At 61.1% G+C, this 13,186-nt stretch overlaps 1 protein-coding gene across 1 annotated transcript; it reads left to right on the forward strand.

Moving 5' to 3' along the window:
* Nucleotides 1-595: 595 nt before the first annotated feature.
* NRSN2 (neurensin 2) lies at nucleotides 596-6,600 on the forward strand. Its single transcript, XM_008256172.4, has 3 exons — nucleotides 596-713; nucleotides 3,157-3,351; nucleotides 5,137-6,600. Exons 2-3 carry the CDS (start codon nucleotides 3,166-3,168, stop codon nucleotides 5,557-5,559), a joined length of 609 nt encoding a protein of 202 aa, XP_008254394.1. The 5' UTR covers nucleotides 596-713; nucleotides 3,157-3,165; the 3' UTR covers nucleotides 5,560-6,600.
* Nucleotides 6,601-13,186: the final 6,586 nt, after the last annotated feature.

Raw genomic sequence — 13,186 nt, forward strand, 5'->3', positions numbered from 1 at the left:
CCCAGACTGCACAGAGGCTGAGCATAGAGCAGGCCTCCAGTGGAGGCAGCTGCCTGGTGGAGGCCGGTTCTAGGGGAGACAGTGGTGGCCGCACACTGCCCGGGGCACCGCTGCTCTACTCCTGCAAGACCACAGGGCAGGCTGTCTCCTCCGCTGCCTCCATCAGCAAAGGGGGAGTCGCTTGTCCCCCACACCTCCCCCCAGCCCAAGCCCTCCTCAGGGTTAGGGGGAAGATCCTTAGCAAGGGGAGAAGGCCCCAGGGAGAAGGAAGGGGCTTCCCTGCCAGCGGGAGGGGCCTCCTGGGAGGCGGCCGGGGAGAGAGGTGGGGCTCAGTGCGGGCTGGGGTGGGGGTTTCTATGCCAGGATGGGCTTGAGACCCTGAGAGGGGACCGAGGGTGTAGCGAGGAGACCGGCGCTCCGCGAGGGGAGCTGGGGTGGGGCCCAGGCAGGGGCTGGGGTCTCCACAAGAGGCCTGGGGTCCCAGCGCGAGAAGGGAACTCAGGAAAGGGCGAGGGGCTCAGGAAGCTACAGGGGCCGCCGTGTGCAGAGCCAGCCCCCGGGGCGGGCCGGCGCCCCCTCCTCCCTCCGCCCCCGTGTCACCCCCGCCCGGGACTGCAGCGCAGGCGCGGACCTAGCCCGCGTTTGCTCGGCTTCAGCTCCGGCTCCCGCTCGCTTGCTCGCTCGCTCGCTTGGCGGACACCGCAGGAAGAGAGGTGAGCTCAGCAGCCCCCCTCCTCGGGGATCTGAGGGTCCCCTCTTCCCCCTGCGGTGTCCCGCTAAGGGCAGGACCTCTGCGATGTGCGGGGGTGGGGGGTGTCCCGGAAAGCGCCAGGCCCCTTGCGGCTCCACCCCTTAGGGTGGGCGGAGGCTTCAAAGGACTCGATCTTTAAGGGCCGTTCCGCCCCCTCTCTGCCTCAGTTTCCCCCAGGGGAAAGGACACGGTTCGCCTCGCAGGGTCAGGTCAGAAAGAGGTAGCAGTAGAGATGTGCCGAGCAGGGGACGACAGTCCGACTGCCCTCGCCCCCCGCCTGGGGAGACAGCCTGGGCAGCAAGGGGCGCGGGAGTGGGCGGGTCTGGGGTCTGGGGTCTGGAAGGTAAACAGCCAGTCAGTGCCGACCACCGAGTCCAGCAGGCTTCGCCTGTCGCCTCCGCCGCCGCCGCAGTGGCCTCCTCCCGCTTCTGCCCACCAAGTTCCTCCCGGCGCCGGTGGGGGACACCTCCCCAGGTTCCCCTGGCAACCCCGCTGCATCCTCGGCGCCCCCCACCCCTCCCGCCTCCCTGCAGACCTAAAGGGGGCAGGCAGCCGAGGGGAGGCCCCGCCAAGGTCACCTTCCTGCGCCCTCACGGCCGGATTGCGGGGCTGCACACCTGCGGCGGGTCCCGGCGAGCTGCGTGCGCGGTGGGAGCTGACCCGGGCCGCCTGTCCCTCTGCCCCCTTGCCTGGGGTCCCTAATCCGCAGGGACCGACGCTCTTGCCCCCGCCCTTCTCCCAGAGCCTCCTACGAGGGCCAAAACCGCAGTAGATCCTGCTCCAGACCTCTCGCCCTCTGCTGCCTCCGCTCGCCCTGGCCTCGGCCTCGGCTTGCTCCCCTTCTGCGGGACTTGGAAAATGCGTTTTCCTTTCGGTCTGCTTCCTAGGATTGAGGGATGGACCGCTTTACCACCGCAGTCCTGGGGCTGCTGGGGCTGCGGGGCTGCGTCTCTCAGGCAGCACCCAACTCTGTGTGCGTGCGGGGGCGGGGTGGGTGTTCCTCTGTTGGGGGTGGGTTTCTGTGGGGAGAGGTGTGTGTCTCTGGGGTGTGTGTCTGTGGGGTGTGTGTGTCTCTGTGTCATGTTTGTATCTCAGTGGGGTGTGTGTCTCTGTGGGGTGTGTGTCTCTCTGGGGTGTGTGCGTCTGTGGGGTACGTGTGTCTCTGGGGTGTGAGTCAAGCCTCTGGGGTGTGAGTCTCTGTGGGGTGTGTGTCAGTGGAGTGTGTGTTTGTGGGGTGTGTGGGGGGTGTGTTTGTGGGGTGTGTGTGAGATGTATCTGTGGGGTGTGTGTCAGTGGGGTGTGTGTGCCTGTGGGGGGTGTGTTTGTGGGGTTGTGTCTCTGGGGGCATGTGGGGTGTGTGTCTCAGTGAGGTGCGTGTGCCTGTGGGGTGTGCACATGTGCCTTGAGTCTCTGGGCAGAGATTTGGGGGCCCCAGCTGATGGGAGGAGAGAGTTGTGGGTAGTCTGCATCCCCCCCCCAGAACAAGCCTTTGGTTTTTTGCTTTTTGTTTGTTTTTAAAAATTTATTTACCCATTTGAAAGGCAGAGTCACAGAGGGAGAGGGAGAGACAGAGAGAGGTCTTCTATCTGCTGGTTCACTCCCAAAATAACCACAGTGGCCTGAACTGGGCCGGTTTGAAGCCAGGAGCCAGGAGCTTCCTTCAGGTCTCCCACGTGGGTACAGGGGCCCAAGGACCTGAGCCATCTTCTATTGCTTTCCCAGGCCACAGCAGAGAGCTGGATCGGAAGTGGAGTAGCCAGGTCTTGAACCGGCGCCCATATGGGATGCCGGCACTGCAGGAGGCAGTCCCACACGCCACGCCACGGCACCAGCCCCAAGCCTGTGGTTTTGTGGAAGCTCTCAGAGGGGCCATGGTGGGGGAGGCGGGGGCAGCAGCTCCGTCCTGGCCTGGGTCTGGAGTGTGGAGACACAAGCACCTTCTGCTCTTGGAGGTCCCTAACTTTCATCTCCTGTGGGGCTCGAATTCCCTGGGCCTCCGAGAGGGCGGCCCTGAAGGGGGACCTCTAGGGGGCTCGCAGCCTGGGAGCCAGGTGTCAGCTGGGCCCTAAAGAGGAGCGAGACTGGTGGGGTGGGGGGAAGGGTCTCTCACTCCAGCCCCAGGCCTGGGAAGTTCAGGATGAAAATCCTAACAGGCTCCAGTAATCGGATTATGAGCCCTGCTTTACAGATGAGAAACAGGGGCCCAGAGAGGCCGCCATGGAGCAGTGAGTCTGGGGGTCCACTCAGCACAGCCAGGCTCCGGGGCCCACACCTGCCGCCGCCCGGCTCCGGGCCCAGTACTCAGAGCTGGGGCTTGGTCCAAGTGTGACTGGAGACAGGGGGACGGCCCCGTGGGCAGCTGCCCCTGACTGCGCCCTCCGCCGGCCCACCCTGCCCCCTCCCAGGAATCTACGATGCTGAGCTGCACTCGTCCCTGCGGCTGCAGCCATCGCAGCAGCGTGGAGGACGGCAGGTGCTCGGGGGTCCGCTCCTATCTGCACCTGTTCTATGAGGACTGCGCAGGTACGGCTCTCAGTGACGACCCAGAGGGGCCTCCAGTGCTGTGCCCCCGCCGACCCTGGCCCTCCCTGTGCTGGAAGGTAAGGCCGGAGGAGCGGCTCCCAGCATTCCTGGGGTTTCATGGAGGAGGTGGGGCTGAATGGGAGCCTCAGAGGGTGGAGCCAGGTGGAGTAGGAGTTTGGAGTCTTGTGTGTGTTCAAGCAACAGAAATCCCAACTCAAGTGGGTGTGAATAAAGGGAAAATTGTGCTCATTTTCTACATGAGACCACAGGCAGGGTGCCTTCAGGCAAAGTTTGATCAAGCAGTTTAAACCATCACACTGAGGACTTTACAGTTTCTCTTAGTTCTCTGGTTTCCCATGGTGCCACCACCCTAGTACCCTGGAGGCATCAGGGTCTCCCCCAGGTGTGGCCTGAGACATCAGGGTCTCCCCCAGTCATGACCTGAGGCATCAGGGTCTCCCCCAGTCATGGCCTGAGGCATCAGGGTCTCCCCCAGGTTCCCCTCGTGGCTGCTACCTTGCTGACCTTCAGACTATCAAGAGCAGCCAGGGTCTCCTCCAGTGTTTCCTAAAGAGACTATGCAGAATAGCCAGAAGCTAAAAACACATGGAGATGTCCATGACTACCAAAACAAGGAGTGCCTAGGTATAAGTCTAACACATTTACACACTATGTGGGAAGCTACAGAACTCTGATGAAAGGCACAGATGAAACATATCAATAGAGAGATAGTCCATGTTCATGGATGTCGAGACTCAGTGCTGTCCAGACGTCAGCTCTTCCCAGCCCGATCCCTAGATTCAAAGCTACTGCAAGCAGACCCACAGCAAGTCCTTGTGTGGGTTTTCTGCAGCCTGATTATACAATCCATTTAGAGGGATCAAGGGTGCAGAACAGCCAGAAATCTAGTTTGCCATTTACAGGAAACAGTGCTTCATCCCCAGCGGTCCTGGCCAGCCCAATCTAATTCGCATGACCCGGGGCAGGGAGTGGGCTCCTTTCGCTTACATCTTGCTGAGTTGCTGGGTGCTGTGCTGGGTTGCCATCGCCAGGGCAGCGGGAAGATGGGAGAGAACCGACGGCTGAGGTCACAGCAGCCAGGGAGCATGGCTGGCCAGGGTGCATGGTGTGGGGGCAGAAAGGGAGGGACAGTGACATTTGGTCACAGCACAGGGGTGATCAGGGAGGTCTTTCAGGAGAAGGTTGGTATTAAAGCCGTGAGCATCCTCTTATTGCCAGGCAGTGCGCTGGGCTCTTGGGAACAGTTAGGTGTGGAGACGTGGTCCCTGCCCTCAAGGAGCCCCTGGGCACGGCTCACGTGGTCATTCGGCAGGCAGCCACTCGTGCTGTGTGCCATCACCATGCCATGCACACAAGCCTCAGCAAGCACTGTGCATGCTCTCACGAGCCTCTCAGCCTGCTGGGACATGCAGACGTCACTCACACAGGAATTGCAACCCATGCTCCATCATGCTGCAAGGGACAGGCACGCAGGAATGAATGGGCACGGGGTTTTTGTGGAGGGCAGCGCAGGAGGCCTGACCCAGTCTGTGGAGTCTGGGGAGCCTGGCTGAGGAGGCACGCGCAGCAGTGAGATCTGAGGATGCACAGAGAGACAGAGGGTGAGAAGGTCAAGGGGACAAGATGGGATGGGCTGGGTGGGGGCTCAAGGCTGGCCAGAGGCAACCACTGCTGGGGGGAGCTGGGAAAGAAATGGATCAAGGAGCCCGGAGACTTCAAACAGAGCGTGGTGGTTAGCAGGTGTGTTCTGTGGTTTCAAGGGGTTCCCCGCAGGTGCAGTTGGGATCCAACATGATCCCTCGGCCCGGAGCCTCCCGCTGACCCTGACTGCCTCTCCCCAGATCAGCCTGTCCTCGGGGACCCTGCTTCTGCTGCTGGGTGTGGCTGCTCTGACCACGGGCTACGCAGTACCCCCCAAGCTGGAGAGTGTCACCTTCAGCGAGGCCCCCATATTGGATCAGCGTGCGGCCGACTACAACCAGGCCCTGGGCACCTGCCGCCTGGCAGGCACAGCGCTGTGCGTGGCAGCCGGCATCCTGCTGGCCATCTGCCTGTTCTGGGCCATGACAGGCTGGCTGAGCCAGGACACCAAGGCGGAGCCCGTGGACACTGAAGCCGACAGCCACGTGGAGGTCTTCAGGGACGAGCCGCCGCCGCCACTGTCCCCCGTCTTCCGAGACGCCAGTGGCCGGTCATGGCTCTCGGCTCCCGGCAGCAGCTTTGGGCAGCCTGTGCAGACCGTCCAGCCCGCACGGGACTCGTGAGCTGCCTGCATGGCAGCTCCAGGAGGCGCCAGAGCCCTCCCTCCTCCCCACCACCCCTTCTCTCCTTGTGTCTCCCCAACGCCTCCCTGTGAACGGGGCCCCTGCCTCCTAAGACCCCTGAGGACCCAAACCCCTGGGGGCAGGGCACCGACTCGGCCCAGATGCCAGCCTTCATGTCTCCCCACCCTCTTCTCCCGCCCCAGCCCTTCGGGGCAGAACACACGGCCCCCAGCCTGTCCCCACTCCTCCCTCTGGGACTTTGGTGGGCCAGGCCCTTGTCCTCTTGGTCCCTCGGTCCCTGCCCCTGTAGCAGGATGGGTGTGGGCCAGAGTCGGAGACCTTTCGGTTCTCCCCAGGGTGTGAGCTCGGCAGACAGGATGGAGGAGGGACCGGGCGCTGTCATCCTCCCAGGGCCTCTGAGTGGGCCAGCGAGCTCCCTTGAGCTCCCCCTCCAGGTCGGTGTGCAAACCTTGGCCCCTCACACTGCGTGCACTCCCTGCACTGTGCCTCTGACCCCAGGTCCACCCGCGATGGGCAGTGGCTACCCCAGTTTGCAGGTGAAGTGGCTGGGGGAGGCTGAGAGATTGTGTGTCCCAGGTCACAGTGCGAGGCCGTCTGTGCTGTGGGACCCCAGCCTCCTCTTGGGTCAGCTGTGGTTTCACGGCCAGAGGAGAGCCCTGCACCTTCCTGATCCCCAGGGAACCTAAGGGGTGGGGGACATGGCCCAGAGACACAGACGGAATAGGTCTCTAGGAACCAGGGGGCAGGAGAATTGGGGTGTCTTTGTCTGCCTCCTTGGAAACCGCCACTTCTAGTCCTACCCTGGTGACAAAAGGGGCGCTCTGACCCTCGGCTGGAAGCCACATCGCCTGCCTTTACCACCAGGGGGCGCTCCGACACAGCTCACGGATCCCGCCCCTTACTCGGGCCGGCTGAGTCCTCAGCACTGGCCCGCTGGCCCTTGTGCCTCCCGCCGCCTCCCCATCCTGCACCCTTTGCGTCCCACCTTCCCTTCCAATAAACAGCTGGGGTGGACCCCGACTCCTGCCTTCTCCCCTGCGGCTGGGGCCTGGGGAGGGAGGAGCGACGCGGTCTCCCAGCTGATGACCTGGAGCTCAGCGCTATCCTGCTGGGTCCACGCCTGAGAACCCACTGCCCCCACCCCAGGGGGAAGGTGAGCGGTGGAAGGGGCGACCATCGCTCAGCCAACCCCTGTGGGCCTTACCAGGGCTTCCAGACCTGCGTTCCTGCCACCTGGTGACCTGTGGCAGGGAGTGCACTGGACCAGTGGGCTCCTAAGCTCCAGGCAGTGTTTCTAGCTCTGCTGGGTCTCAGCTCAGCTATCTCAGGCCCCTGCCGGGCCAGCTGGCTCAGAGAGGGCAGCTCCACCCACGGAGTCCTCCAGTGTCAACTCGGCCTTGGAGATAAACCCTGGACCCCACCCCAGCCACTTCTCCTTGTCCCCTGGGCCAGGCTGGCCCCTGCTGGAAGCCTCCCACCTCCCACCTCAAACCAGAGATGCCGCAGCTTCTCCCAGCTCTCCTGGACTAAGCCTTTGGCACCCCTGCCCCCACGCGCATACCCTCCCCAAAGCTGATCTCTACAGAGCAGCCGCATGGATCCTGCTAGGACTTAAGTCGGCGCAAGTTCCTCCTCTGGTCAGAAGCCTCCTACGGCTCCTGCCCAGCTCAGAGCGAAACCCAGAACCCGCTCTGTGGCCCACAAGGTTCCAGATAATTTGCTGACCTTCAACCACCACCACCACCCTTGCTCTGTACCCTCCACTCCCACCATGCCCAGTTCCTGGGTTTATCTCAGGCCAGACTGGCCCCACGTCCCCCCATCACCACCCATCCCTCCTCTCAGGGGCCCAGGGTAATGCAGGGATGCTGCCACCTGGACCAGACATGAGGGGGCTTGGGGCCTCGGCAGGTGCAATGCTGTCCGGAAGCTGAGCTCCTGGGGGAGAGAAGCAGGACTCCGGGGAGGGGGGTAGGGAGGGCATGGGGTCCATGGAGGGGAGTGGGCAGTGGGTCAGTCCACCAGGGCTCCAGCCCCTGGGAGAGCCTGGGCAGCTTCCTTTCCTCTCGACCCCCAGGATTTCAGTCTCTAAGGTAGGGACAACAAGGTGCCAGTCTCAGGATGCTTTCAAGCCCTAAAGAGCTCAACTCGGTGTGCAGCTCACATCCGTGCCCCCGAGCCTCAGAAAGAGAAGTCTGAGGCCCAGACTCAGTGGGGAGCACACAGGTCAGGCTCCAGAGACGCGGCCAGGGAGCAGGACCACACTGCTCACCGTGAGAGGGCAGGTGCTGCGAGCGGATGGCACGGGGCGGCGTCAGCAGCCAAGGCCCTCGGCACCAGGCTCCGGGCTCGGTGCCACCCACAGATCAGCTCTTTCAAGTTACCAGCACCCCAATTCCCAGGAAAGGAACCTGAGCCCTTAGGGCTTAAGCAGTCTGGCCAAGACTGCACAGCACACAAAGGTGTTTTTTTTTTTTTTTTAAAGGAATCGTTGTCTTTATTTGAAAGGCACAGTTGGGGTGGAGAGAGACACAGAGAGGTTTTCTGTCTGTTGGTTCATGCCCCAGAGGGCTGCATTGGCCAGGGCTGGGCCAGGCCAGGAACTTCCTCCCAGACTGCCACATGGGTGCAGGGCCCCAAATACTCAGGCCATCTTCTACTGCTTTTCCCAGCCATTAGCGGGGAGCTGGATCGGAAGTGGAGCAGCAGGGACTCAGACTGGTGCCCATGTGGGATGGCGGCACTGCAGGCAGCGGCCGAACCCACAGCACCGGCCCTGAGATTGTGTTGCTCTGAGTGGGTTCACAGGTGCTTGCCTGTGTCTGTGTGTGCCATGGCTGCTGCAGCCATCTGGGAAGTAAGTCAATTCTCTGTCTCTCTCGCGCACACACTCTCTGTAACTCTGCCTTTCAAATAAATGAATAAATCTTAAAAAGAAAAGAAAAGAAAAGAAAAGAAAAGAAAAGAAAAGAAAAGAAAAGAAAAGAAGCACAATCCCTCCCCGCAGCCAGAGCTCAGACAGTCCTGTGCAACAGCACTCCAGGGATGGTGTGCGTGCTTGGAGAAAAGCAGCCTGCCCCCGGTGACTTCACAGGCAGGTGGGTGCATAGGTAAGTCGGCCAACTCATGCAGGTTCTTGAGTAAGCGTGTTACATGCCTGGACGCACATGTGTGCACACCAGCAGGTATGTTCTGAGGCTGTGGACGTGTTGCCGCACTTGCTGTATATTTGTACGCTGCTGCTGGGTGGTTTCAGCACCACTGTGTTTGAGTCAGCGTGGCTCAGAGAAGTGAAGTGGCTTGCCCACTCACACAACTGTCATAAAACGCTGGGGTTCAAGCCCTGCTCCTTTAATAGGGGGCGGAGATGTCCACCTTCACTGCTGTGCGGATGCGCCCGTGCCTGAACAGTGGTGCTGTGTCTGGCTTCTCACTTTGGCCTTGGCTGTGACCTTGGCCATGCCGTGTCATTGTCCATACTGCATCCCCATGTGAGTCTGTTGGCAGGCATGCTCTGAGAGGGGACTAGTGATCTTGGCCTTGCTCTGAGTCTCAGCCTGGGTTGGTGTCACCAGGTCTGTGAGCTTCCTGTCCTAGCCTCACCATGACCTGGAGCACAGGGCTCAGAGCCAAGCTCTGGGCTCTGGGCCACAATGGTTGTGGTGATGGAAGAACTCACAGGATTTCATAAGCATCTTCCCCAGGGCAGGGCTGGGGAGGGGAGGGAGGGGGAAGACAGGGTGTGCACCGGGCTGTGCACCTGGGCAGGGTCCCAGGCCAGGTCTGGCAGAACTGCGGGGATGAGGCAGCCAGGGGGTACTCCGCAGGTGCACGGTGTGTGAGCAGGAGGAGACAGGACCACACCTTTGCTGGCTCCTGGAGGCCCTGGTGAGGGGCAGATGGAGAGACGAATGAGTAAGTGAAGGGTGATTAAATTAATGATGGCAGCAAGGAGGCGTTCAGGTCTTCCACAATTTTTTTTTTTTTCAAAGGGAGGGGGAGTCATCCATCCACTGTTCTCTCCTCAAATGGCCACAATGGCGGGCCGGGCTAGCCCAAAGCCAGGAGCCGGGAGCTCCCACGTGGGTGCAGGGCCCCAGGCACCTGGGCCGTCTTCTGCTGCTTTCCCAGGGCATTAGCAGGGAGCTGGCCCAGAAGCAGAGCTGTGCCACAGCCCCAGCCCCTAGGATCCTATTTTCAAAAGTAAGTCAGACCTCATCCCTCTCCCTTCCTCTGCTTCAACGTCCTGGGGTTCCCAGAAGCCCTTTCAAAAGCCATCAAAGCGCCAGGTAGCCTGAAGCTCCATATCTCAGGTTTCACCTGCAAACACCCGCTCTGCAGCCACCCCAACACCGCCCACCGAGCCACGCACGCCCCCTCGGAGCCTCAGCTTAAGCTGCACTCCGTGCCTGAGCGGCGTCCCTGCAGACGGGCGCCCGGGCCCCTACTCCCGACACCGTGCCTGTCGCCCTGTAGCTCACGCCGTGGTTTATCCACTGCGGGAGTCGACGTGAGCAGCAGTCCTGTGGTTCTCCCCGCTGTTTCCCCGGCGTGAGAACGCGGTCTGGCAAGTGGGAGGGACCCGCAAACACCTGTAGTGTGAACGCGTGCGCTTTAAACCATACTGGAAAGAGAGACAGGCGATGGATGGATGGGTGGGCTTGTCGAAGAGAGGGCAGAGGGAAGGATGGAGAGGAAGCTAAAGCAAGCCAAAATGCGAGCAGAATCCTCGTCATGATGGAAAAGATAGAGTGCAGCGGGTGCAGCAAGACAGGGAACCGTGCGTGGGTGTGGATGGACCCGCTGAGTGGCCTTCTCTTACAGGTCCCCGCTGGCCGTGGCCGTGGAGGCACGGGCTGCTCGGCACCAGGTCCTTGGTTTGGCTTCAGGAAAGCACTGGAGGGAGGTAGGAAGCAGCAGATAGCGAGAGAAAGTTAAAACACTTCCTTATGAAATCACACGGGCGCAGAGTGGGGGTGGGGCGCCAGAATGGGCTGAGTTTGACAATACCTGGGTCTCTGGGGGGGGAGGGGAGGAGCATGGGGTGCAGCGGGGGAGGGGGGGATCTGGGCTGGGCTGTGTGTGTCATTACCTGAATCTCTGGAGCGGGGGAGGTGCATGCTAATGAGGGGCTTTCCTGCGGAGGTTTCCCGGAACCCAGCTACTGCCCCGTGTTTGCTGTCATGGCGGCTGGCAGGTGTGTCGTGAGCGTGCTCAGGTATGACTGCACACTCAGGGAGAGTGTAGTGAGCTGGCGGGCAATCTAGGGCAGCACTGGCCCCTGGACTGGTGGGGGCCTGATCCAGATGGGGGCTCTGTCTATCTTCAGGGCATGGGAAACCAAACCCATATCATGTAGGCCTTGAGCTCCTAGGAGTTCTTATTTCCAGGGGGCTCACCCTCTGCTTCCCTGTCTCAGCCACACGCGCCAGCCAACATCTCCAGAGCAAAGCCTTGCCACATCCCACCCGTGACCCTGACCTCAGAGTGCCTGGCCCTGCCTTGACTCAGCACCGGCCCCAGCCTGTCCCCAGTGGCGGCTCCCACCCTGCTGAGCAGGAGAAAGCTCCAAGTTCAGCAGAGCCCCTTGGCCATCAGCCTGCAGGGAAGTGGCAGGGGGTGGGGGACAGACAGGATGGAGGAGAACTAGGAGGGCGGCAGGTGTGGGAAGCTGCGCATCAGCCCCTGGGGTTTGACAGGAAGTCTGTGGCCAAGACTGGGGTGAGGGCCAAGCTTGGTCTGGGGGCTGAGGTCACGGCTAATGGGTTACAGCCAAATCTGTCTCCAGGTTTGTAACTCGATCAAGGTCTAGAATTGAAATCCAGGTCATGGATCAGGGTGGGTGCCCAGTCAGTGACCAAATCAGAGCTCAGGTTAGGGCCAGGGTCACGGCCAGCGGCCGGGTTTCAGGCTATGTCCACTGTTTCAGGTCAGAGTGCGGTGGGAGCCCTGGGTCGGGCAGCAGGGCTGCCTCTGCGCAGAGCCCAGGATCGGTCTCAGTCAGGATCGGGCACTGGCCTGGTCTCTCTCCAGGGGGGACTCTGTGATTGGGGTGGGCTCTGGATTCCCGGAGAGCTCCTTCCAGCCGTCTCAGCACCTGTCCCAGTCCCCTCCATCTCCTCACCATCCCCAGGTCACTCCCGAGGGCCAGGCCTGGCAGCCTCCCCAAGGCCCCCAGGGGCCACGTGCGAGCAGGGGCTGCAGGCAGGGCTCTGTGCACCTTGCGCAAGGCTGTCTGATGCAACGGGCTCCACATCCTCCCCCACCCCCTCCAGCTTTTCTCAGAAGGGGAAGGGCTGGGCAGTGCCTGAGTGGAACACACACAATCCCCTTGTCTTCCTGGCCTCTGATGGACCTGCAGGAGACAGGAAGGCAGAGGCTGGGGGAGGGGGCAGACGAGTCAGCCTTGGGGTGGAGGGAGCTGGGGCCCCCTCCTCCTCCCAGCCTGGTGGTGGGTGAGGCAGTGTGGGGCTGCCCTCGCCTCCCCCCTCCCTGACACACCAGTGATTTTGTCCCTGAGCCCGAGCCAGCTGGCTCCCTCTGCCCTCAGCACAGGCCTGCACTCCCACAGGAAGGGAGAGGACTCTTTCCAGGGAGGGAGTGGGACTTCCCCACCCCAGAACCTTCTGTCCCTCTCCACCGCACTCCTGAAGCAGGGGGACCATTGGGCCCCCACGGGGGCTGCACTCACCCCAGGCTTTCGTGGGGGTGGGGCACAGATTCCAGCAGAAAGTGCAGAGTCAGCTCCCCCCCCCCCCCGTCATCCTTGGCTGTGCTGGAGTGTGCACGTATGTGTGTGTGCTGGTGTGTATGTGTGTGTGTGCTTATGGGTGTGTGTGTATCTGTGTTGGGGAGTGTGTGTGTCATGTGTGTATGTTGGTGTGTATGTGTGTTCTTATGTGTGTGTTGGTGTGTATGTGTGTGTTGGTGTGTATATATGTGTTGGTGCATATGTGTGTTGGGGAGTGTGTGTTGATGTGTATGTGTGTGTGTTGTGTGTGTGTGTTGGGGAGTGTATGTATGTGTTGGTGTCTATGTGTGTGTCGGTGTGTATGTGTGTGTTGGTGTATATGTGTGTGTGTGCTTATGGGTGTGCGTATCTGTGTTGGGGAGTGTGTGTTGATGTGTATGTGTGTGTGTTGGTGTGTATGTGCGTTGGGGAGTATATGTATGTGTTGGTGTGTATGTGTGTGTGTTGGTATGTATGTGTGTTGGGGAGTATATGTATGCGTTGGTGTGTATGTGTGTGTGTTGGTGTGTATGTGTGTTGGGGAGTGTTTGTGTAGTTCAATCACCCTATCAAGAGGACAGATTTGCTCTGGGTCTCAGAGCAGCTAAGCGACCTGTCCAGCGTCATCCGAAGAGGACAGCTGGCACAGGGCGGTGGGTAAGAAACCAGCGGGGAGGGCGGGCACTGTGGTGCAGCCCTAGACATCAGCACCCATATTGGAGCCTCAGTTCGAATCCCAGCTGCTCCACTTCTGATCCAGCTTCTTGCTAATGCACTGGCAGGCAGCCAATAATGGCTCAAGCACTTGGTCCTCTGCCACACTTGTGGGAAACCGGATGGGGCTCCAGACTCCTGGCTGTCGCTATTCGGGGAGTG

This window comes from Oryctolagus cuniculus, chromosome 11 (genome assembly GCF_964237555.1).
Source record: "Oryctolagus cuniculus chromosome 11, mOryCun1.1, whole genome shotgun sequence".
Lineage (NCBI taxonomy): Eukaryota > Metazoa > Chordata > Mammalia > Lagomorpha > Leporidae > Oryctolagus > Oryctolagus cuniculus.